The sequence below is a fragment of the Corvus cornix genome, chromosome 1A, assembly GCF_000738735.6.
Source record: "Corvus cornix cornix isolate S_Up_H32 chromosome 1A, ASM73873v5, whole genome shotgun sequence".
Taxonomy (NCBI): Eukaryota; Metazoa; Chordata; class Aves; order Passeriformes; family Corvidae; genus Corvus; species Corvus cornix.
In genome coordinates this window covers 34,938,110-34,962,246 of record NC_047057.1, presented here as the reverse complement: position 1 = coordinate 34,962,246, position 24,137 = coordinate 34,938,110, and the positions used below count along the sequence as shown (strand labels likewise).

Below are 24,137 nucleotides of genomic sequence, written 5' to 3'. Positions count from 1 at the left end.
ACTTGGTCTACCAAAGATAATGAAGATTCAAGATGAATGGCATTAGTATTACTAAAAACATTCCTTCTGGCATTTTGCAATCATTATTTCATCTGACTGGGCTACTTGCTACATGACACAGAAAATAAAACAGCTCTCCATGAGCATGCTTGCAACTGTGACTGGAAGTCACTTGAATTTTTTTTAGTCTGTAACAGCCAAAGGTCATAACCTTAATAAAAACCAAAGCAGGCTAAGACTTAAGGTGACTAAAGCATCTTCCAGTTGTTAAGACCTACTAAGTTTTACACAATTATGTCAGAATCTTAGGGAAAAAATGCTCAGAATTATAGTTGCAACAACCTAAATCAATTTGCTAGTGGTTAACAACCACAAAACCCAGCATGGGATTTCTTCTTTTCCAACCTTGTATCACCAAACTAGGCAGATTTTTTTTCAATTAGCTTTCCCTATGTTGTTATTAGGAGACAGAGGAGGCCTAAGACTTGCCTCTCCCATGGGACAAGGTGACAAGTGAGCAAAAACGACGTTGTGTAACATGAAGGGTGCACTCTGCCAGCATACTGGAAAGACCAACACTCAGTACTGGCAGGCTGAAAGACTAAGTTGATGACGGTCAACTTAAGACATGGATATCATTTTACTCACGAGCCTCAAACAGTGACAGGGCAATTTTGATCATGGAAGATTATGCATCTAAACTCAAACCAACTGATGATCCAAGTAGATGGCCCAATTTTTCTGGACTGGTCCACACCAAGAATCAATAAGCTGTAAGGGGCTATCAGACAATTTCCTATCCCTAGTGCTGAACAAGATTTTACTTTAACTGCTTTCATTACTCTTGATCAGTTTACTGCAATAAGTTCATTTGAGAGTGTCAACAGATCTCGAAAAACCAGCACCAGGAAATGCTTACATTTGCCAGAACTGCGAAAAAACTGCTGCACTTTGCAACCCTCTCAGCAGAGTGGAGAACATAGGCTGCAGCCCTCCTGAAAGCAGAGGGAGGTGGTAGGAGGGAGGTCCAGTGGCAGAGCTGGCTGAACAGGCTCCTGCCTCCCCGTGCACTGCAGCATCCTGCCTCTTCCAAGCAAAGCCCCAACTCAGTGTGGGGACAGCTGCCTGTCACCATCACTGCCGTGGTAGCACACACTGGCAGGGTGGCACCAAGAAAACTCAGTAAAGCAATTCTGTGAAGGCCGCTACATTATGTAGTTATAGCCCAAAGCTACTTTCTTAAACATGAGACAAGCTGTAGCTAAAATACATTGATCTAGCACTACAAAGTCAACCCCTAAAAGCAAAATATGTTAGAATAAGCAAGTTTGTGAGTAATATCAGGCCTGATAAATGATGGGTTTCTCACAGATGCAAACATCAGCATAATTTTGTATTTACACTACTTTATTTCTGGTATCTACCATCTGTGCTGCACTACTTAATAACAACGTCTGACCCACAGCCTCAAAAGAAGAAAGCGTTATACTGACGTAAAAAACAGTAGTAAAACTAGTCAACAAATAACAGATAAAAATACGTATTTTTCTAGACTGACAGTTTTTAGTAGTGTTATTAGTCTTCCTCTTTAAACCATCTTTTAATACAGCACTCACAAAATTCCCATTTTACATTAAAGTATTTCCAAATCTCAGTATCATAAATCAATGAAAACCTTGTATACATATATAAATACAGGTTATTATCTGCCAGTGAAAATTACTACTGATGTAAATGATTTGTGAAATATAAATCCAAGTACAATACTGGAAAATAAATGAAATTTTATTCTATCTTTCATATTTCATCACTTCTGGTTGGTTGTGATCTTCTGCCTCTAGCAGCACTTGGGAAGTACAAGGAGGTAGGACCACACTGTTGATGCCAGCAATATCTCAAGATCTTAGAGACAAGATGCTGCTTTTGAATGACAGTGACATTATTTATGTGAGGTTAAGATGGCTACCGAAGTAAAGCTCTAAAAACAAGTTCTCCCTGTGTAGAGACATTGTTTGATAGTACAGTTTATCAATGAGCCAAATGACTACTGAAAGCTCATTGACAAATGCTATAAAAACTGCCAAAGCAATTAAGAACTAGGACAACAAAGCAAGTATTTTATACCAACTAAATAACTAGCTGCATACAAAAAAACCCAAACAAAATGCCCACCACTGAGCTCATAAACCATCAATATTACAAACCAGCATGTTCAATGAACTGAGTTATTGGGTAAGAAACCATAACCTTCCCATTCTTAGAAAATGCACATGATTTTATGCATGGAATTAAGCTAGGTCAAGGCACCACTTCAAAAGCTAAAGCTGACATATAAAAATTACTATACATTGTGAAGTGGAGATGCAGCAAAATAAAGCTTCTAGATGAAGATGGAGCACAGAAAAGTATAGAACACCTACCATAGTAATTTAATTATTCTATTAAAAGCCTAAATACAAACTCAGTCATAGTGAAAGTTATACTACAGTCATCAATAGTAAAATTAATGTCCTTGTGACATAATTCCAAATTGTAAAGGGATGTGAACTAACTTACATTCAAATATCTATTTGTCAGATACATACCTGCATACTGTGTGAAATGGTATAAAAAACCACTTTTGACCCTAAGAAAAATGACTTTATGATGTATTGTTTCATTCGATAAATCCATTTAGGTAAACTTACAGGTGACACAGTAAAGGGCACATTTTATATTTGAAACTTTTTTGTTCTTTCAGCATACTGTATAACTTTCTTACGAAAATCCACACTATAGGCAGAAAGACGATAGGCTCTGAAAGGGAACTGCAATGAAACACAAAGTTCCTTGAATTTTTACCAATCTCATTTCCTGCAAGTCCTTTCAACTATTTTCATCAATGGCATTGCAATTTTCATACTCCTAAAGTTTGTTTGTTTCCATCAGGGTTTTTGCTTTGTGGTTTTTTGGGTTTTTTTTTTCTTTTGTTGGTTGAGTTTCTTAAAAAAAAAAAACCCTTTTGTGTACTCAGAAATACATGCAAGGAATGTTTAATCACTCTTCTGGAAGGTGAAAAGTAACTGCTGCTTTGTAACTCACACTTCAAAGAGTGAAGCCTAAACCATGTGTTTCACAAAGAAAGCAGGGCAAACCAACTCACTACTCAGTCAAATCTACAAGAATGTTTACGTGCAAAGTAATGCATGTGAAAATATTAATTTGCCATTTACAATTAAAGACATTAATCTATTTATTTCTCAAAATAAACTTCAGGGGTTTTTCTCCCTCCACAAATGGATCAAAACTATTCAGACAATTACAAGTTAGGTTAATGTACAGTATCTCCATTCAGCCAACCAGCACTGGTGCGAATGCTACAACTGCTCCTGACACAAGGCGGTTTCATGGGAATTCTTAAATACATACAACTCCATATGAAGCATCTGAAGTAAAATTATGACTAAGGCAAGAAAGATACCTTAGGAAACAAGATATCAGACTTCCTCAGAATCCTAAAATAATAGCATTAGAAAGTCAGCAATTCATCTGAAACAATGAGATTCAGCAACCTTAAAGCCAAAGTTGTCTCCAGAAGACTGACTAAACTCTTAAACATTTAGTTTCCAAAACTTAGCAAGATTCTGGATCTCAATCACAATGGCAAGCTAAGCCTTCAGGTTTTTCTCTCTTGTAGAAGTACCAACTCCTTATAAGGCCAAGCATTTCAAAACACAGTAAAAGTAAAGGTTCTATAAATCAGTTTAATAGAATCACAGTAAAAGGCCTTTGACCACCTTTCATTGTACCAGCACCACTGACATCTGCCTTCGTGCAACTGTCTCATGACAGAGGAACTCCTGAATTTCATCCACCACAGACATGCTTCAGCTCAGGATGGAAGAAACTTCGGGAAAGCAGGCTCCCAGAATCAACAACCCATTTTTCTGTACTCAGTATCCAAATCTGAGAACTTCCTAGTGCCAGGGAGCTAGATAAACAATTGCAATGAGACAAATCTAATCTTCAAGCTAGATCTCACCTGCCACAATTAAAGGTAAAAATCAGAAGTATTACTACTACCTTACAGCAAGCATTTTACTAACTGTTGAGCAACTGGGAAAGAAAATGAACAGCAAAGCATTGGGCCAAGATTTGAAAAAAACATTAACTGAAAAAATCTCCTAACTTTCCTGATTGGGCAGACCTTCATTAAAATGCATGTCTGTCTACTGTCAGATTTATGACGACAGTTCAGAGCAACAGAAGATGCTCTGGTCTTACACTCTCATGTACACATTTTCAGTAGATTGGGCTAGATTGGTCAAACCTTGTGGAGCCCTTCTTACATTCTCATACATCAGAAATCAGAGAAGTTCAGACTGAATAGCTCCAATCTTTTCTCAAAGCTCATCTGCATTTTTGTTTTGTTCATTTAAAAACTGTAGTTTCAAAAGTACAGGAAGGGCCTTGAGTTACTAATTTCTACCACTGTCACTCTATCCAAATAAAAATACATGTATTCATGTCCTGAAAATTATTTTGCTGAGTGCACAGACAGCTTAATTAAGTTGGTGAAATTAGCCACAAGTAAGCCCTGCAATTATTTTGTGGGCACACAGTGCATCATCTTGTCAATTTATGTTACAAGGACCCCACTTGTTTCCAGCCAAAAGGTAAACTATTTTCTTAACCTGTTCTGTGTTCTGAAAGTACTATAAAACACCTAATTTCTTTGTTAAAGGATTACTATGACCTGGTTATCATGCACTGACCAAGGGCAGAAAAATTCACAAACAGAGCATTCATGTATATACTCTGTTCCACTTCCCTACTTAGCTCAGCAAGCGTGTAATGACTCAAGGCAAAGCAACTTACTTAGTAAAAAAGAAGCATAAAATGGCTTGAGCAAAATGTAATCTCATTTAAGGAACCATAATTGCGGGCCTAAAATAACTTATCCAATCAGTATCCGTATGATCTTGGAAGCACTTGTGCATGTGAGTAACATGCAACTTTTCCATTTCTATTACCATATTAGTCCTGTTTATCTAGAACTCCTTTCTCTAACGAAAAAACAGGTAATTTAAAAGAAAACTTCTAGCTCTTAGCTACACTTGAGGCTGAAACAAAAGTAACATGTCCAAAATTATTTGCTGCTAGTTCTCTCCCCACGTCAAAAGCCTTTGAAGTTTAAGACAGGACTTGGCTTGACTTTACTGTAAAAATAAGTTTTGTAAAAGTAAGTTCTGAAGTTTATACAAATATGTCCTTACTCCAAATCTCAGGAGGATTTCACCATTCCCTATGTTCCTCCATTTGGAGTATACATACACACACGAGCAGCAACAGTTCCTTGGAAAGTAGTAACATTCAAGATCAGACTAAGTACAACTTCAACAAAGTGAAAACCAGAAACATCTAGTTATATCCAGTATAAGGGTAAATACTAAACAAGCTTTAATCTTTCCTGAAGAACAAAATTTAAGGAGGCCATTCACAGAGGCCTCCACCAAAACCATTTTATTTCAGTTTGAAGAACTCTAGAAGATAAATGAAGCATAAATGAAGGACTCTGCATTCACATGTACATATCATACACTGGAGAGAAAAAAATTAACATTTAAGTAATTTTTTTACAGGTCAGTTGCAAAACCCTGCAACATTAATTTTATCTGCTTTCAGTAAAGACATAAATGAAGCTGAAAATGAAAAAAGAGGAGTAATTTAAATTGCAGTAAAACTGCACCTTGTTTAGATAATATAAGAGTGATTTACTTCTTTCCCCAATATTTCTTCTACTTTTATTTTATTCACACAGTAGATGTGAAGACAGAAGGATTCAAAGTGCTTCAAGATCTAGAGTGCTGGAATTTTTCCCCCAGGTGTTCATAAAATTCGATCTAGCTTTCAAAGATTAGTCTTTATTAGCTTACTAGGAGAAAACTGAGCAATTTTACTTTAGCCTGTCAATACTGTTATCGAAACAACAGAGTCAATATATTTATTTTCATATACAACATTTTTAGCAGAATTCTAGATTAAAGACTATTTGAAAACATGGTTATTTTCAACAGGAAAAGGTTTTCAAAGCCACAAAAGAAGTTGGAAACTAAGAGAATGTCTACCTTCTTATCTATGGTGAGCCAAATGAAACAGCAAATGGAACATGTAATACACTATATACGTTTAGCTACACGAGTGATCAAAGGTGTACAGTCAGTATTATCACTGTAAATTTATTTTGATAAAAACTTATTAAGATAATAATAAGAATAGCATGTAACAGTTTAAAATTTCATAAGCATAAACTCAGAAAGTTGTAATGGTCAATAGTGAACCTACAGGAGCTCAGGGAACCTTAAAAATGATTTGGAAATAAAATTTTTAAAAGCTTTTGCAAATCCACTCTTCTATTTCTTGTTGGAATGACATCACTCTTCTGCCAACTACAGTAGGCTTCTATGCCCCATTTTGGCCACTTCTCCCACAAGCTTTCATGATTTCTCATTTGTCATTCCTGGTGTCTGGAACACCCACCTTCCTTGTCTTGAAGTTCCATTCTAAGATCCACTTCTGCAACTGTGCCTACAGAAAAAGTAGGCAACTAAAACATTCACTGTGTCAACAATGTGCCAAGCCATCAGCTTTCACTGTGTACACTGTGCAGCATAACATTTATCTCACTTTACCTTTCTTACTACACCATAGTGATTTTTCCTTCAGTGCATGAAGTCTAAAAGTGGGGATTTAATGTACAAAAATCACTTTGGAGAAATACTGTCTATTGGTTTTAAGAGTGCTAGCTGCACCTCATGGTGAAAGGATGTATATTCGACATCATAAATACTCCATTGTGCCTATGTGCATCTGTGGTACATGCACACATGTAATCAATATAAAGAGAAAAGAACAGCCCATTTAGTTTTCTTTACACTATACTACACTTTAATCCTTTGCTAGTTCACCTGAAATTTCTTATCAATTTATGGAACTGAATTGGAAAGCCGCATTCATGCTTTTTTGTTCCATTTTGTCTGAAAAGGCCTTCTACTCTCTAAACCTATTTTCTTCTCTTTGAAAATCTAAATTAAAATTCAGCTAAGAGTCTGTAGGAAGTGCTTATGTTGATACAGGTCAAGGTCTATCAAGACTGTGTTCACAACTGCTATTAACTTTATTTCTAGACAGTCTTGGAGGCATACCTGAAGAATTTGCACCTTTGCAAAAATTTGAACAGATATATTTTTTTTTTTAATTAAAAAGAATATGTTGCCTACACATATTAAATGCAAGCCTGCCATGAGATGGTATTACTGAGCTGCAAGTGACATGAACTTCAAGCCACACTTTCAAGTCCTCCATGTAGTTCTACACGCCACTCCATATAAAAGTGAAATACTTTACTGCCTAATTTATTTAGCTTTGGTAAGAAGCAGCAGAGCTTCAGTAATGCCAATGCAGTTCAAACACACAATTTGTCATTACAAAGAGGAAAAAATGTTTAGGAATTACTAGTTTCGTAACTTTGTGGCTCTACAAATAGGAGAAATACCTAACTTAGACTAGCAAACAAATTGCATAAGGCGTTTTCAGAAACTAAAAATGGCTGAAGATGTAAAACGCAAAACCACAACAAAAAAAACTTTGTAGACACAGCATGTAAGCACAAGATATAATCAATAACTCAATTTAAATTACAAATACAATTCTTCAAGATGAAAAAAAAACCAGCCACTGGCAAGCATACGGCTGAAGTTCACATGAATAAATTCACTAAAATTAAAGCACTTGCCACTGGAAACAGCCATGTACAGCTTAAAGCTAAATGAAGCCTCTCCTCACGTACATTTCACGTACTTGATACCACCCCAGTACTGAAAGAAGAAAAAATAAGTTTATTCAACTTACATCTTTTTCTGACCGATGTGGGAACATCGATGATTGGCTGTAGTACATGTTCTCATCATGGTAGTCACCATCAACTCCCTCTACAAACTTCTTCCTTGAAGCACCAAACATGCTGTTTGTCACCTAAATAAGAAGAAAACTTATTATATACCATACATGATTTGGTTTGCTACATCCTTGGTATATATTTTAAATATATATATGTAAGGATTGTTAAAAACCCCTGTCCCTAAATATCTGGAAATTCCGCTTAAAAATACTTTCCCATATATTGCCAATGTAATGGTTCTTTCAAGAGGGATTTTCATCTGACATAAACTCATATTCCAGAAACAACTGGGGTGGGGAGAGGGGACACGTTTCATTTTCTGGAAGAGTGATGTTACGTTTATTGTTTTTTGAGTTCCATGACCTTACACCCAAGCTTATTTAAAACTACAATGTGTCAGAAAACAAAAGAGCAAACTTCCCTAGTTTTCCTCTCCTCAGGTACACATTTTCAACCTAAAAGGAAATAATTAAGGAATATTCTTTAGAGCTCAGCCACCTTAAAAGAAATAACAAAAATAAAAGAGAGGGGGAAAAAAAAAAAAATCCGTGAAATCTTCCATGTCTCATCACCTGAACTTGGAACACCAGCTTTCTACTTAACCCCACTCAGATCCATGATTAAGTAAGGGAAGGTTGAGCTTAACCACACTCAACAACCTCATCACAGACTGGCAAAGTTACGGCAGACAGCCCATAAAAGCCCACTAGATTTTATTTTATCCTTACTCCCAGGAGCACACACGCACACAGAGCTGCTAAGTCAGGAAATGGAAACTAAAGAAACAGCAGCCACACAGCTGGTCACAGAACCTTAATTCATTAGCAAATTTAATCCTGCAGCAAGGTCATACAATGTCACTAAAGCATCTACTGCACACAGTGCATACTTATATACCTGACTCTCATTTAATCATCTGACTATGAAGCTACAGCCCAGCACAGTGTGCACTAACCAAGCACTGTTTTAACCAAACAGGTTAACATTCAAACCAGTGAAGCAGCACATGCAGGTCAGCACAGAGCAACCTGCCCAGTTTCTTGTACCATATGGGGAGACTGGAGAGAGTGCAACCAACAGGATGACAATCAACCCTGAGCTATTGCCCTACGTAATTTATCTTCACAAGGATCCTTATCATCTTCAAAGTTAGGAAGCTAAGGTACAGTTAACTTATGAAATGTTCTGAACCTTAAGATTTACTATCTTCACTACAGCATTAGATAAATTTAAAAAAACATGATTTTAAACATTTTTTTTTTAAGTCAGTTTGCACTACCTTAGGCTCATGCTTGAAACTGAAATTTCAAGATATTTCTTTTGGTTGGCTGCAAGAAGAGTTACTTTCAGCCAGAAATCCTCTTGACAGAAATCCCTGCTGACACAAAAGTACTGTGATATTCCTCACCATGTGGCTTATTCAAATTTCACCTTTACTGATGAAGATTTCTAGGCAGTGTTTAAATAACACGGTTGTTCCTATACTGGTAAGAACTAAACCCCATGATTTCAAAGTCATAGTACTTTTTAGTAAAAGCAGTCAACACCTGGGATGCGTTTAATACAGCTATACTCACTGAATAGTCTCAAAACATTTGGCTAAACACAAGTCTATTGCACTACTCCTACAAGAGGATTTCAGATATTCAGTCTACTGATATTCCAGAACAAATGTAAAATCTGTTACAAATAGGTGAAGGATGGCATGTAAAGGTACTGTATACCCTCCCCAGATGGAACTTGTATTTTATGTTTTTTACAAAAGATGTGCAAATATAAGGTCCCACAGTGCTAGAATGTGATCAGCTGACTTTCACACTTACAGTGAAGCTTTCATTACACTGTAAGCATATCCCACTGTGTCAATCCCCTTACAATGCAATTATCACCTACCAGATGGGATGGAGCATTTAACAGGCTAAGGGATTATCTTGTCCTTTGCTCTGCCTGAGTAAAGCGCAGAGAGATGAGCAGTTGCCTTTAACTGCAGTAAAAAGGATAGTGAAATGCCTTGGCAAAGCTATCTTCAGCAATGAAGAGAAGGTGGAGTCTCATCCAACTACTGCTCCTGAGAAGCAGAAAAGCAGCTTCTCACAAGTCCCAAAGAATTCTTTGGTGCTCCTTTAACAATACCTGGGATAAGAAAAGGATTATTCTTTTGCCACATAACCTTTTCTTGTGATACGTCATCAGAGTAACAACTGATTCGTGATAGAAAGCAAGTCAGTGACACTGACACACACGGTACTGTACTAATGTAATACCTAACCCTGAGCTACAATACAGGAGCTATATAAGGGGAAAAAACTATTCTGTCTTTGACCCTGCAGATTTTGATCTTATTTCTGCAAAGGTCTACACGTGGCTGGCTACATATGTACTGTAAAGACTTCTGAGTCAGCAGGTCAGAGCTCTCAAAATATATGTCGATAGCTGCTGCAAGAAAGTTCATATGTCCAAATATAAAGTCTTTCTACTGAAAAGCTGACAGGTATTTTAAATTCTCTACTAAATTCAAACTTTCCAAAAGATTATTTTCTATACTGATAATCATATATGACAGTGGCCTAAAAAACTAATCAAGGCTATACCCTGAAGACAGGTGAAGTACAATGGTATTAATATGGAGTCTGACAAGAGCATGGTTATTAAGAAAGAAATGAAGAAAACTTAATAATTAGATAAATATTGATATTTTTATTGGAAATCCATATTTCTACAAGACACCTAACAGAACTGTGCTGATGAACTCCAGAGAACAGAGCAGGCTGCAGCTGTAGGGGAAGAGAGGAAGGCTGAGGAGCCTGCAGTGCTCTTGTCTACTACCCAGCTGCATCACTGCACCCAACTACCCTGAAGACTGCCAAAAACTTTTTGCCAAGACTGACACTTCCTCACAGCAGCATTATTATAAGTGATTTTGTGTTGTTCAACTCTGCCAAGTGAAGCAGTCGCATGCAATGTTCAAGCTATCCAAACTCCCACTGAGGGAAGTGGTACAGGCACTGGAAGGCATTCTGGCAACTGCCTACACCCCTAACAGGATTCCACTCCACTAGAAAGAGTTGTCACCTGTTCTTAGGGTGAACCACAGCACAGATCACAACAGAGAAATGCGGTGGCACAATTCACACTGCTATCCAGCCCTGTCACAAAACTAACAGCAGAATAACATGAGGTGAGCTGCTAAAAACCAGTAACAGGAAGAGGAGGAACTGGGATTAGAGACTTCAGCTGCAGCTGCTGTAGCCAGGTTGCTTACTTTGTGCTCATTCTGAAGCTGAAACCAGCAGACAATTTATCTACTTCCCAATAGTCACTGGTGACAGTAAATGGCTGGCAGACTTCTGAATCAGAGCACTTATCCCCATGCAGACTTTTATATTACAGCAGGTTTATGCAATGACAGTGTCATATTGATGCCAGGTTAGCAGCAGGCACCTTCCAATCCATGTCAACTTGTTCCGGTATTCATGAACTTACTCATTAGTCATTCATGCTACAAGCATATGCACAGATATTGGAAAAACACTGCTGTGGTACTCTCTGTAAGAAGGTGTGAGAATAACTGGGTCAGCACCAAATGCAGGCAGATCTGCAGATGGAACTTAGCTGCTTATTTCCTAGGACAAGAATGCACCAGGAAACCTCACACGGTTCCCTTTTCACAGACTGATAGATCACTGCCCAATCAGCTATGAAAGTAAATACAGCAAAGTTCATGAAGCACTTACAAATAAATTTTAAACCCTTTGGAAAGTAACAGTGACCTGACGTTTTGGACCTTCAGGTACAGGGTCTATACTGGTGAGGTGAAGAAAGGTAGAAATCAGCTCTTATATAAGTTCCTCATTCATACATATACACACACACACACACAGAGGCCAACACAATCTGACAGAAATGGTATGGTAACTGCGTGGCAATTTTATTAAGCGAAGAATTCTTGCCTCTCAGACTAATGTCACACAGATCTCTCTCCTAATCCTCTAACTACTCTTCCTATTCTACTGTGGGAACTCAGCTCTCTGTTGCACAAGACACACTGGCAGTGTAACCATTCATTAAAAATGTAAAAACGGTGCATTTAGGTCAGTTCATCCTTTAGCATAATATTGCGTAAGTACTTGCAACTCCCACTGGTAGACCCATGCAAAATATTATTAGAAAATATTCATGGTGACACAGGAAAAAAAGGGAAGGAACTAGATGTTAAGAGAACTAACCAGCCACGTGGCCACAAACCACATCCACTTCTGATCAAGTGTGCTTCTTTCAAAGCATGAGCTGCACCTGGGTCAGGGCAAGCCTTGGTATCAACACAAGCTGGGAGGTGAACAGCTCGAGAGCAGCCCTGCTGAGAAGGACTTGGGTGTGTTGATGAATGAGAGGCTGGACACCTGCCAGCAATGTGCACTCATAGACCAGAGAGCCAACTGGATCTTGGGCATCCAAAGCAGCGTGGCCAGGAGGGAGGGGATTCTGCCCCTCTGCTCTGCTCTGGTGAGACCCCACCTGGAGAGCTGCACCCAGCTCTGGGGTCCCCAGCATGGGAAGGACATTGCCTTAATGGAATGAATCCACAGGAGGCCACCAAGATGATTACAGGGATGGAACACCTCTCCTATGAGGAAAGGCTGAGAGAAATGGGATTATTCAGCCTGGAAAAGGTTTGGGGGTGATTTAATTGTGGCCTTCCAGTACCTGAAGGGAACCTAGACAAAATATGGATCATATATAGACAAAATATGGATCATATAGTGACAGGACAAGAGGGAACAGCTTTACACTGACAGCGAGTAGGTTTAAATTAATGTTAGGAAGAAATTCCTTATTGTGAGGGTGATGAGGCACTGGCATAGGCTGCCCAGAGAAGTTGTGGATGCCCCATCCCCAGAGTTTTCAGGTTGGATGGGGCTGTGAGCAACCTGGTCTAGTGGAAGGTATCTCTGCCATGGCAGGGGTTTGGAACTAGATAATCTTTAAGGTCCCTTCCAGTCCAGACCACTCTATGATTCTATGTTTAAAACTCACAATTTCAAGCTAACATTAATTAAGCAAAATGCAGTCAGAAACCTGATAAGACCTTTAAATTCTTCTGTGGAACATTTCCTAACAACCACTACAGGAGAACTAGAAGAGCTGTACAAATGTTACGAACTTTAAGGATCTAATAACCAGTTTGCTGTGGTCATTGACCTTTATCCTTCAGCTGAGAACATAACACAAAACAATAAACAACACTTATTTTAAAAAGATTTAAAGAGAAATATTTTTATTTGTGAGGAACACTGCAGTATACTGTATTTCAGCACAAAAAAGTCTGTCACCAATAACTGAAAATATCTTTGTGAAACTGAATTTGTATGGAAAAACTATTAAAAATTTTGTCTTAAGCTGCAAGAAAATCTTCAAAATTTACTTATAAAGTGGTACTATGATTGTATATTAATATGTTAGTTTAACAGCCTGAAGCAAATTATACTATTAAAAAATGAAAACTAATTATATTTTTTGTTTTGCCATATTACTATAGGCAGTGCCCAAAGAGAGCTCACTCACACCACTAACACAGCCAAATCTAAACTAAGATGATAAATCTCACAGGAGAATGAACACTTTCAAATTTCCATAGAGAAAAAAAAAAGAAAAAGCAACGTTGAACTACAACTGAACTCATCTTCATGAGAGCTGAAAACTATATATAGTAATACAAGTTAAAAAAAAAAACCAAACCATTTCAGGAATTCCAGCAATATCTTCCCTTTCCGGCCTCTCCAGTGACTAGGGTGTTTGTCAACATGCATGCTTTCATTACATGGAAGCAATTAAAAGTTGTAATCTCAGTCTGATGTTACAGAGCTTCTACCCATTTATATACTATTGCTTCTGATCTTGCTGCCTAGGTCTTAATAAGCAAAGGCAATAATTTACTCTATTTCTTTTCTGTCACAAATCACTGTTTTCACGTAAGATAATATACTTGCACATCTGAAGTATCAGCAAAAGTGACCCTTAAAGAGCCTTTCAGTGAGAAATAAGTGTCTCTCAAAATGCCTGTCAAAAATCATGTGAACCACCAAATCAGCCTGCAATTTAAGTCAAAATACAGAATTTGGAATTCCATCAGTTGGTTAGCTAGCATAAATTCAATTAATAGTAAAAAGTACTACTGTTTATGGTCCTATTTCTCAGCATCAAAGATAATTCCTATTTAGCCCAAAGTGAAACTGATATACAATAGAATACATATATTACCAAGTTGCTAAATGCAAAAAATATTTCAAATCCCAAACCCTCACTGATAAATTAAAGCTATTAAAAAAAAAAAAAGTACACTGGTACGAATAGATACATTTAATTTTCTACACGAAAGACAAAACAAAACTAGAAGTTGAGATCCTTTGTTCTCCCATTTCACTTCACAATCACAGTCTGTCCACTTCTCCAAGGTGAATGATAACCTCCACTAGCACTGTATGATTATGCTACAATAGTCCCTCAAACAACAACTTTGTAGTACCAAAAGAACATCATCACAGCAAATGGAATCTTTCACTATATTTCTCTTTTTGTTAAAAGGTTTTTGTCCTTGATTAGCTTAATACTGGCACAGTTTTGCACCCATTGTAAGAATACAATAGTATAATAGGTATTTTGTTCATCTTTTGTTTCTGTGTGACCTGCTCTAGGTGACCCTGCCTTGGCAGGGGGTTGGACTAGATGATTTCCAGAAGTTCCTTCCAACCCTAATGATTCTGTGATCTTTAACAACTGGCTTCATATTCTGTTAAGTTACATAAGTCTTTAAGTTTCAATCTCAGAAACATGGAAGACTAAAACACCACCAAACCATGAGAGACAAATCTGTCAAAAAATTTTTAAGTTGGATAGCCTTTAGAATAAACTCCAGTACTTGTGTTTTATGATACATAAATTGATTATTTTCCAAATTCACACAGCATTGTAGAAAATAACAGCAATTACAAAAAAAAAAATCAAATCTCCGAGTAGTTGAAGATGCAGCTGATCTCCTTGAAACACTGCATAGTCTTTCCTTTCAAAAAGTAACTATGACAAACAAGATGTACTGCAACCTACATGCAGGAATGCCACACAAAAATTTTGAGCATCAAGGAAATAAAGGACATATAGTTATGATTTTAGACTACCCTCCACTCCTATTCTCAAGAACAATCATCTACAGGGTAAAGTTTTACAAGTATTCTATGAAGTATAATAATGCCTTCAAAAGCTACACTAAAACCATGAATGTATGCCATATGCAAACTATATCCAAGCAATGCAGTCCCTAACATCAAAGAAGCCACAGGAATTCTCCTGAACAAGATCGACATGCTGTTTTTAACCATCTTTAACTCTTACAAAATAAACATTATAAAGCACTCCTGAAACAGAGCACCATAGCAGGAGCAGGAAAAACTATCCTACATTAAAATAATAAAACCAACATTGAAATTGCTAAAGCTGAACTTGAAATTGTGATTACAAGACACTCCATTTGGTCTCATAACATGGTTGACACTATGCCCATCCTGGGGCAGAGTCCTGCAGGTTCTCCTCCTATTAATCACAGGCAGAACACTTGGAATATATTAGAAACCAACAGTAGTTGCGGACTTGACTTTTCGTTAAGCTGGATGCCTTTTATGGGTCTGATCAATGAGTTATACTCATTAGGAAAATAATCTTCTGACAGACCATTCAACGAAATCTGAACACCTGTGAGGAAGACTTTTCAAATACAAGAAAGACAGCAAGAGATTTGCAGAAGTGACAAGGGCAAACTAACTTGTGCTCTATCTAGAGCAGCTTGGGGAGAAATCAAGATGATGAGACATGCACTCCACCTTAGTCACTGAATGACCTGACAAAGAGAAGTGTGTCTCCTTTGTAGATGTGGCAAAGAAGTCACGAGTCCTGACTACTGCACACATCTGCACACCCACACACAGTGTAAAACACACAGCTGTATTTTCTGTCAAGGACGTGGTTTAGGAATTTTGTCCACTGGGAACAAAGACTACTTGTCTGATGTTATTATAAAAATAAACTTTCCCTATAAAAACTGGTACTTGGTTAATGTAGGAATGAGTCAGTCTCAGAGAAGAGAAATTCAGCTGTAAAGTTTGTAAATAAATAAACAAAAACACTCAAAATTCCATTCCAGAAAGATAATGAAATGTCTTCAAATACTCTCATAATAAACTTATTAGTACAGTGTCACTTCTCCTGGCTCCTCAAAAATTTATTTTGCGAGTTTCTCTCAACCAGTATTTTACACCTCAGCCATAATAAAAAACTGCCATTGGAACGTATCAGAATGGCAACTTCCTACCTTCTTTTGCTTAATAACCTTTGACTCATCCCATTATGTAATTCAGACCATACTGGTTGAAAACTACTTGCAGTTTAAACTAAAAATTGATTTTGTAATTGAAAAACATTGCAGTTTGCCATATGAACTGCATTACTACTTTTGAGTATTTCACTGTTGACACAACAAGTTTCACTGTTTTTCAGAAATTACCCTTCTATAACAAATTAGAATAAGATAACCTCTTATTCAGCAACTTCATCTACTTGAATTTTATTTCCAGTTTCATGCCTCTTCTGTTGGTTTGTGGCACGTTCTTTTAATAAAATAAATAAAAATACACTTTAACCAATTGGAAATTCTAGATCTAATCAGATGCCCTCTGGAGAATTCCTTAATAGAGCATATACAATTGTAAAGCCCAGCTTTAAAAGATCAGAAAATCCCTGTTACACTAAGTTCTTCAGAAATAACAAAATCCTACCATTCCCTCCAAGCCCCAGAGAAAGAAGTCGGAACTTGACATTTTCTTAAACATTGCAATCCTCAGAGCAAATTGATAAAAATGGAACTTCCATGTTCAGCAAAATTCTGGTGTAGCAAACTGTGCATATGGCCAAATTCACATGATGTGCAGTCTGAAAGCTGGATCAGGTAACTGGAGAAATGAACCCATAAAGTAAAATCACATTAAGCACGTGCACATTGTTCTGAAGTTCTCAGAAATGTGACAGATTCTATAAATTTCTCATGGAAGCAAAAAAGGAAATGGTGACCAAAAAAAGCCAACAGTTCAAAGAAGTTTGCACTTCCTACACTAAAAACTAATTTCTGCACGAAATAAGTCATAGAACTGGTTATAAGTAAAATCAGCTGAAAACTCAAAAGAAGGGTGCCAAGACAAGGCAAAGCAGATACAGGGAATAAGAAGCTTGAGTCTGAAAAAATTTGTTGTCATTTGTACTGGCAACAGAAAATGGGATTTTAACAGGGACATACCATTCTGACCTCAGAGTACTGGTCCCTTCTTCAGGTAGTACTGCCCCTCTGCCAGAATGCACCAGAACAGGGCAGCTGTTTAATATATGTTTCGCAACACGTGTATGAGCATGCAGCGGAGAAAAGATTCTTAAGGGACATAAATGTACTCCTATGAAGAGAGCTAAGCAGGTTAAGCGATAATCAGACAGGCCATAAGCCAGGTTTGGAATTCTAGCATCTTAACTCTTTGAAACCCCAGACAGGTTAAATATGTTAAAAAATATAAATAAATACAGCATGACTTTTGCTAAAAAGCTTAGAACAGTTCTGGGAGAAGAAAAACGCTTCTAAGACTTTTCACTCATCACTGGTATTTAACAATCATCACATATTCAAAAAAAGACATTTTTAATAGCAATTATAACAGAAGTTAACTAAGTAAGATTAAGTAATTTGGACTCCAGCTTCACAATTAAGAGCGCTGCAGTGCTAAATTATTTCTTCTCTATCAGTTTCGATATCAGCATGACATACTTTGCCACCTCTGATGTTTGGTATCGCTCCCAGCTGCTCAACAATTTTTTCCACAAACAACAGACAACTCAGATGATGTACAAATGGACCAACACAGCTTAAACTGAAAAACAAACCTGGGCCTCGTCTAGTCCAAGTCAGCACTACAGTCTGACTTCTGAAGCAGAGATAACTGCTCCCAGTATCAAAGAAATGATACAAAGGTTTCATTATAAGGAGCATCTCAAAAACCTTTATGTTGATGAGTCCTCTAAGAAGCTATCAAACAGAAGAAAACCCCTGGAGTAACATGCAAACATTTACACTGAAATCAGAATCTGCCAAATCAGAAATTTTCACAAGAATAAGCTGGTGGTGAGGAAAGAGGAAACAACGCTCTCAGATTTTAGGGAGGCTGTATCCCTCCAGGGGGTGCGAAAGTGAAAATGGCCTGCACCAAGGACACTGTCAGGGCAGAAGCTAGTAGCACAGGGATGGAAGCAGATGACTTGGAAACATGAAGGTCAGCTGGGCCTCACAGGCAAGGAAAGATGGTTGCAAGGACAGTGTTGATATGCTTGTCAGTAAGCAAATAAGATGACCACAGGCCTGCTCTATTGCTGGGAGTGGTTTTTTCCCCATTTCGCTTAATCTTATTGTGGTCCCTTACATCACACCTAAGCCAAGCTGACACAGTTTCATCTGTTAAGTGCCTCCAGCTATCTCTGTAGAGTCATTACCTTACATACTGTTCAAGCAATATTTAATACTTCCAACACACCCAAATCAGTTGAAACCAAAAATGCCGATTGATAAGCTTTTAAGATCTGTATTTCTGTAAAATATTAAGTCTTATTAGATGATGTATGTCACCATATCTATTAGGTAGTCTGCATCTGTTCACTGGACACAGTCCTGGTTGGTTCATTTACCGTTTAAAGTCTTTCGCACTATATATCAGACAGGCAGATAAAAGCTTGCAAACCAAATGGAAAAAACCAATTCTGAAGCGTGAATTCAATTTTGGTTCATAATCACACGATTTAGGTGTTTCCATCATGTCAAATCTCTTATTGTATGAGAAGAATAAAAGATTAAAAATTAAAGAATAGGGCTCCTTTGACTTTTTATTTGCCTACAGCTGAGACTCTCAGCCAGGAAGCTAGATTTCTGCATCTGTGCTTCAGCTAAAACAGCAACCATTGCTCCAGCAGGGACATTTCCATGATGATTTTGAACAGGTTCTTCTTTCCAGGAATACTGCAGGTTGGTTTTTGTTTGTTTGTTTGTTTGGGTTTGTTTGGTTTTTTGGTTGGTTGGTTTTTTTTGTTTTGGTTTGGTTTTTTGTAAGCACAGCACCAATTCCACTGACTTTTTAAGATAGCTGCATTGCCTACCTATTTCTTACTGGATAGAGTCAAAACTTTCATGTTTGGTTAATCTAAAATACTGTATTTTAAATAAGCTCTGGTTTCCCGAGCATTTCCTGCAGCTAAGCACTGTATGGTCAGATACACAGCATGACTGATAGTGTAACAACAGAATATTTTTTTCTTTCATTACTGTGATGGAGTTGATATTAAATAAATCAGTACTAGACCCATTTCTACTCCAGCTTCTGCCAGGGCGGGGGGTGGGGGAAGGTATGTTGTTGGTGTTTTTTGGGGGGGCGGGGGCTTTTTGTACAGAAGCACAAGGTAGATAAATCTTTTACCTGAGTAAGACAGCAGCTACTTTTTATCTTCTATCAGTACATTCACACATACAGTATTTAATGTAAGCTGCTAACCATTTGTTTGAAGCACCTCACGAAAGAGGTAGTAACAGTATTTTTAATTTAAGTTGAATTTTAAGAAATACAGGCTTCCCTTTGGTTTGGGCTTTTTTTTTTTTCTCCCAGAGGTATTCTAAAAATAGAAACAGCTGAGACTATTCTGGCCAAAAAATTTATTCTGCACACACAGCACATCAAACATCTTGTCTTACCTTAAAATACAACAGGAAAATTCAAAACATTAAGTATGTTTAATATATTGAATCCTTTAAGGAAAAGAAATAGTTACAAGCAGCCACAACCTCCTGGCAGCATACCTGCCTCTCAGTGACTCTCCTTCTCCAGACTAAGTGTGCAAAAGCAGAAACATTTCCCAGGAGCACAGACAGGTTAAATTCACTTACGGCTTTTTAGAGTGTCCTCCTAAAATATACATATGAGTCTGTGACTCTTTGGGGCAAATACAAAGCTCCAAGTCAAAATTATAGACTTTTACCCTTTAGTTATTTATTTACTGGGTTTTTTTTAAAATGAAACTCTTAAGATGTTTCTTAAATATTGCAGGGCCTGTTTCTTGTAACCTTCTGATTACACAGCCAGGCTACATTATGATTACAGCTGTACCAGGCTCAGACATAAAATAAAGTTTGACAAAACAACTTTGAATGTTTTTACATCGTATCTGAAGTACAAGGCCAAACCAGTCTCAAAAAAAAATTTTGCTGATTTTTTTTAAAAAAGATAATGGAAAAGTACCAGAATTATTTAAGACTTTAAATTTCTGAACCCCAATTCCTCATTATTTTTCATTATTTAAGTGTTAAATGATACTACTCCACACTGGAAAATGATAAATTATAGACTGAGCTCTCTACTACACTATCACAAATGCAATCAACAAGTAAAATTAAGGAAGTGGTAAATGCACCTATCATGCCCTTCTACTGTACTAATCTTCCACACGTTTATTTTAAACCTCTCCAATCACTCTGTTGTCCATTAAAGTTGTCAAAAAATGAATTAGACTAGCTATGCACCCTCTCATTTATGCACATGGACTTTACTCAGACTCCCATATTGTAAAAACTTCGGCTTTACACTGTAAACTTTGCCCAAATATCAGAAACTGAAATAATACAGCAGTTTTAAATTAAAAGCAACTCTTCTTGGAAGGGACAGACTTTACGCCACAACATTTTAAAACAGAGCTACCTCAAACTGGCAGTCTAAGCTCAGACTGCAAATGTTGCCGAGACCTGGCCCAAGCCCCAAACATGGGCTGGTCCTCTCCATCTCATACCTTCCTCACAGTTTCTCAGAAAACAGTTGCATTTAGAGTTCCAAAACAGCACAGCAATGTTTAATGTCTCAACAGCCTGGTAAAACAAGCAACAGAGCATTGCTTCCTGTTATTCTGGTCTCATATTAAAAAAAAAAAAAAAAAAAAAAGAGTACTTTTACTGAAATTGGGACTACTTAATCTTTAGCTAATGTACACACTTTGCTCACAGTTCCTGCTTCTGATTTCACAAGATTCAGAGATCATCCTGACCAGCAGCATTACTTCGCTTTCATCTAAACTTGCAATAGCAAAACACTAAAATGAATTTTAGTTTCAATTCATTTTACCAGTATTCTTTGAAGTATTCTCAGGGTCAGCCAAGTCCAGAAAGAAGTTCTTGCTTCTTGAGTGATAAAATCCTTTTCCTGCCCACCCCTGGCCTGCACAATTTTGAAGCAGAATCTTAAAAGTTTTGCTTTTAAAAAGAAACATCGTTCCAGAATTAAATCTTGTTCAAGAAAGATAAAGACTAATTTCTTTACCATATTTTCAAAATCTAAATGAATATTCTGAAGTCACGAATATGTCTTTCTCTTAGCATCAGGCTGGCAAGAATATGGAGGGTGATACATTTAATCATGGACCTATATACTGGATAACTGGAGGCAGCTACATGTTGCATAAATTTATAGTTATTCTTAAACAAAATACTGCTCAGATACTGCAGCTCTCTTTAAGTGACTGAAGTGTACAGTAACTAGCTCTCAAAAACTGCAAATGTCAAAAGCGTTTACAAATATTGAAGTATTCTTTGTGTTTGATCTTCACTACTGTCATTTTTTAAAATATCGTTTATGTATCTCTGTGGTGCCATAAGCTTTTTCTGGTAAACAAATATTTCCCTTGCAGCTTTTTTTAACCCTTTCCCCCTTTTTAGAAGGGAACTTACCCAAATGCTTATTGCTGTGAAGAATAATGTTCCCGGAGGCAGCATACATGAACAGCCTACAGAGCAAGCATGGTGCACAATTTCTAACTCCCAAAACCTAGCCACCCACAAAAAAAAAGATGTTTTCCTAGCTCTGACCAGCATTTATCTTCACACTAGTTCAGAAACAGTAATACTATTAATGTATACAGGTAAGTATAAAAGAGCCAAAAATATATATTTCATATAGTGACTGGATATATACTACACATCAAAAGCTTTTTGCTTATTAACAGAAAAAAAACCTTGACAAGACTATATCACCCACATTTAAGTGAAATGCAGGGGAAAAAAAAGTCACAATCACATGATTTTTTAAAAATAATTTGAACTTAAATAGTTATCAAACAAATTCTATTGCACACAAACCATTTGCCTCTAATACTGGAGATTCCTGGAAAGGAGGATCCACTACTTCTGAAGTATTGACCTGAATTTTTTTTAAACAACTTTTAAAGAAAGGCCCAGATGATTCAATAAATTAAACACCTAACAAAAGCTTTGAAAGCAGAACAAGGAAAACCATATATACAACAGATAGCTGGTAGAATGCAGTTTACTTAAGTCTCAAAGCATTCTTTGACAATAAGGTTGTTTAGGATACTTTAAAATTATTTTTAAAATGACAGTAAATCAGTTACAGGGAAGGTGGAATACAAACACATAACCATGATCCACTACAGGCTGCAGCTAGAAAATTTTAATGGTAAGCAAGCTTTCTGGATTTTGAAGTGACAGAGAGAAACCTTGTACACGTTCAGTAGACAATTCTTACATTAAGAATATAATTCATGTACTAAGGGTTTGAATAGGAAGATTTTTTTAAATTTTTTTTTATCATGGAAGAGTCACTACAGTGTGCATCACCACTGAGCAGGATTTTCACAAGGCATAATGTTTCACAGCAGTGAAGTCTACTGTCATAGTCCTGCTCCTGGCTGGCTCCTTAAGTTTTCAGCCAGCTGGGTTCTTGGTCCAGCTGTGCTGCGTGGTTACAGCTGTGGTTACACTGTGCCATAGCAGGTGGGACAATGTAATAGCCACAGCCCCATTTTACAGTATCTTAACAGCCAAGAAACTGTACCTGAAGATCAAGGCAAGCACCCTACTGTCCATATTCACTTTATCAAAAGGATGGATTCTTGTATGATGGAAAACACTGTTAAGCAAGTATAGTAAGTAACTGATCACCTGTGGTGGTAAAATTGAACTGGGGTGACCAGTGAAGTTGCCATCCCAGGTTTTTCCATCATGCCTGTTCACAGGGGCTGCTGACAAGCTGCAAACACAAGCAGCAACTGAGGTACCACCAATTTACTTCTGATAGGTTATATTGAAGTTCATACAGGATTTGCTACAGTACCTTGTCCAACCATCCCTACAGCAAGTACAGACACCTCTGGGACAGGAGCAAGAGCACAGCCAAGGAGAGCAACCACATGCACCACCCCACTTCCCTTGCGCAGATGCCAGTCGTACGGTTTTCTTAATTTGCTCAACTGTCTTTTCACTGGCGAAGATTGACAACAAAACCCTAATAAACCCACAGGGACTAAAAGATCTTAATCATTGTTAGCTTCATGCTTCTCATGTAATGTCAAATATTAACCCCCCCGTCTAAAATTTCAATTGAAAAGAACAAAATATTGACCGATGCCTGTTAATTAATGATTCAAAAACACTACAGAAAAATAATCTGTCAGCAAGCCATGAAGAACATACAGAGAAAAGAAGCACCTTTTTTGTTAATAAATTTGCTAAACTTTAGATTAAATGCTTAGATAGCTAGTTTGGGAATGCATAGCCCTAATTAAGCAGATAAAATTAAGGGGCTGTAAATTTTCTTTTAAAAAGGACTTACAAGTTTCTACATTTCAGGTTATTTACAGAAGAATTAATTCTATGAAGACTTTCAGTATACCATGGCTCCAATTTAACAGCCTTCTTTCTCAAAATGCTGATAAATTTCAGAGGAAAAATTATTTCAAATATCAATTATATACAGTGATCCAACAAACAAGGAAGAAAGCTGTGACTTAGCTTAGTTAGGAGAAGGACAGGAACCCCTCTGGGAACTTTGTGACTTCCAATACTTACCTGATCTTCTACTCCGGATTGATGTTTCTGAATGTCTTCTCATCAAGAGCAAAGTATGCATGCAGTTCTCTATAGCAATTTTCCAGTCCCCTTCCGTAAAGATCACTAAATTCTGTAATTGGCCTTGCACTTTAATATAAAGTGGAACTTTATCATTTGCTTCCTCTTCCCATATATGTTCGTAGGGACAGATGTATCTTCTGAATCAGGGGCTCTGAAATACAA

The 24,137-nt window shown here is 37.2% G+C and overlaps 1 protein-coding gene across 2 annotated transcripts in view; it reads right to left on the bottom strand.

Annotated features, from left to right (window-relative positions):
- CNOT2 (CCR4-NOT transcription complex subunit 2) overlaps positions 1 to 24,137 on the bottom strand; it is an 82,169-nt gene that overhangs the window by 25,916 nt on the left and 32,116 nt on the right. For both annotated transcript variants that reach the window (XM_039571177.1, XM_010413682.4), the window contains exon 2: positions 7,891 to 8,013. In XM_039571177.1, the coding sequence (XP_039427111.1) occupies positions 7,891 to 8,001 (111 nt within the window). In that variant the 5' untranslated portion in view covers positions 8,002 to 8,013. The remainder of the gene's footprint in view (positions 1 to 7,890; positions 8,014 to 24,137) is intronic.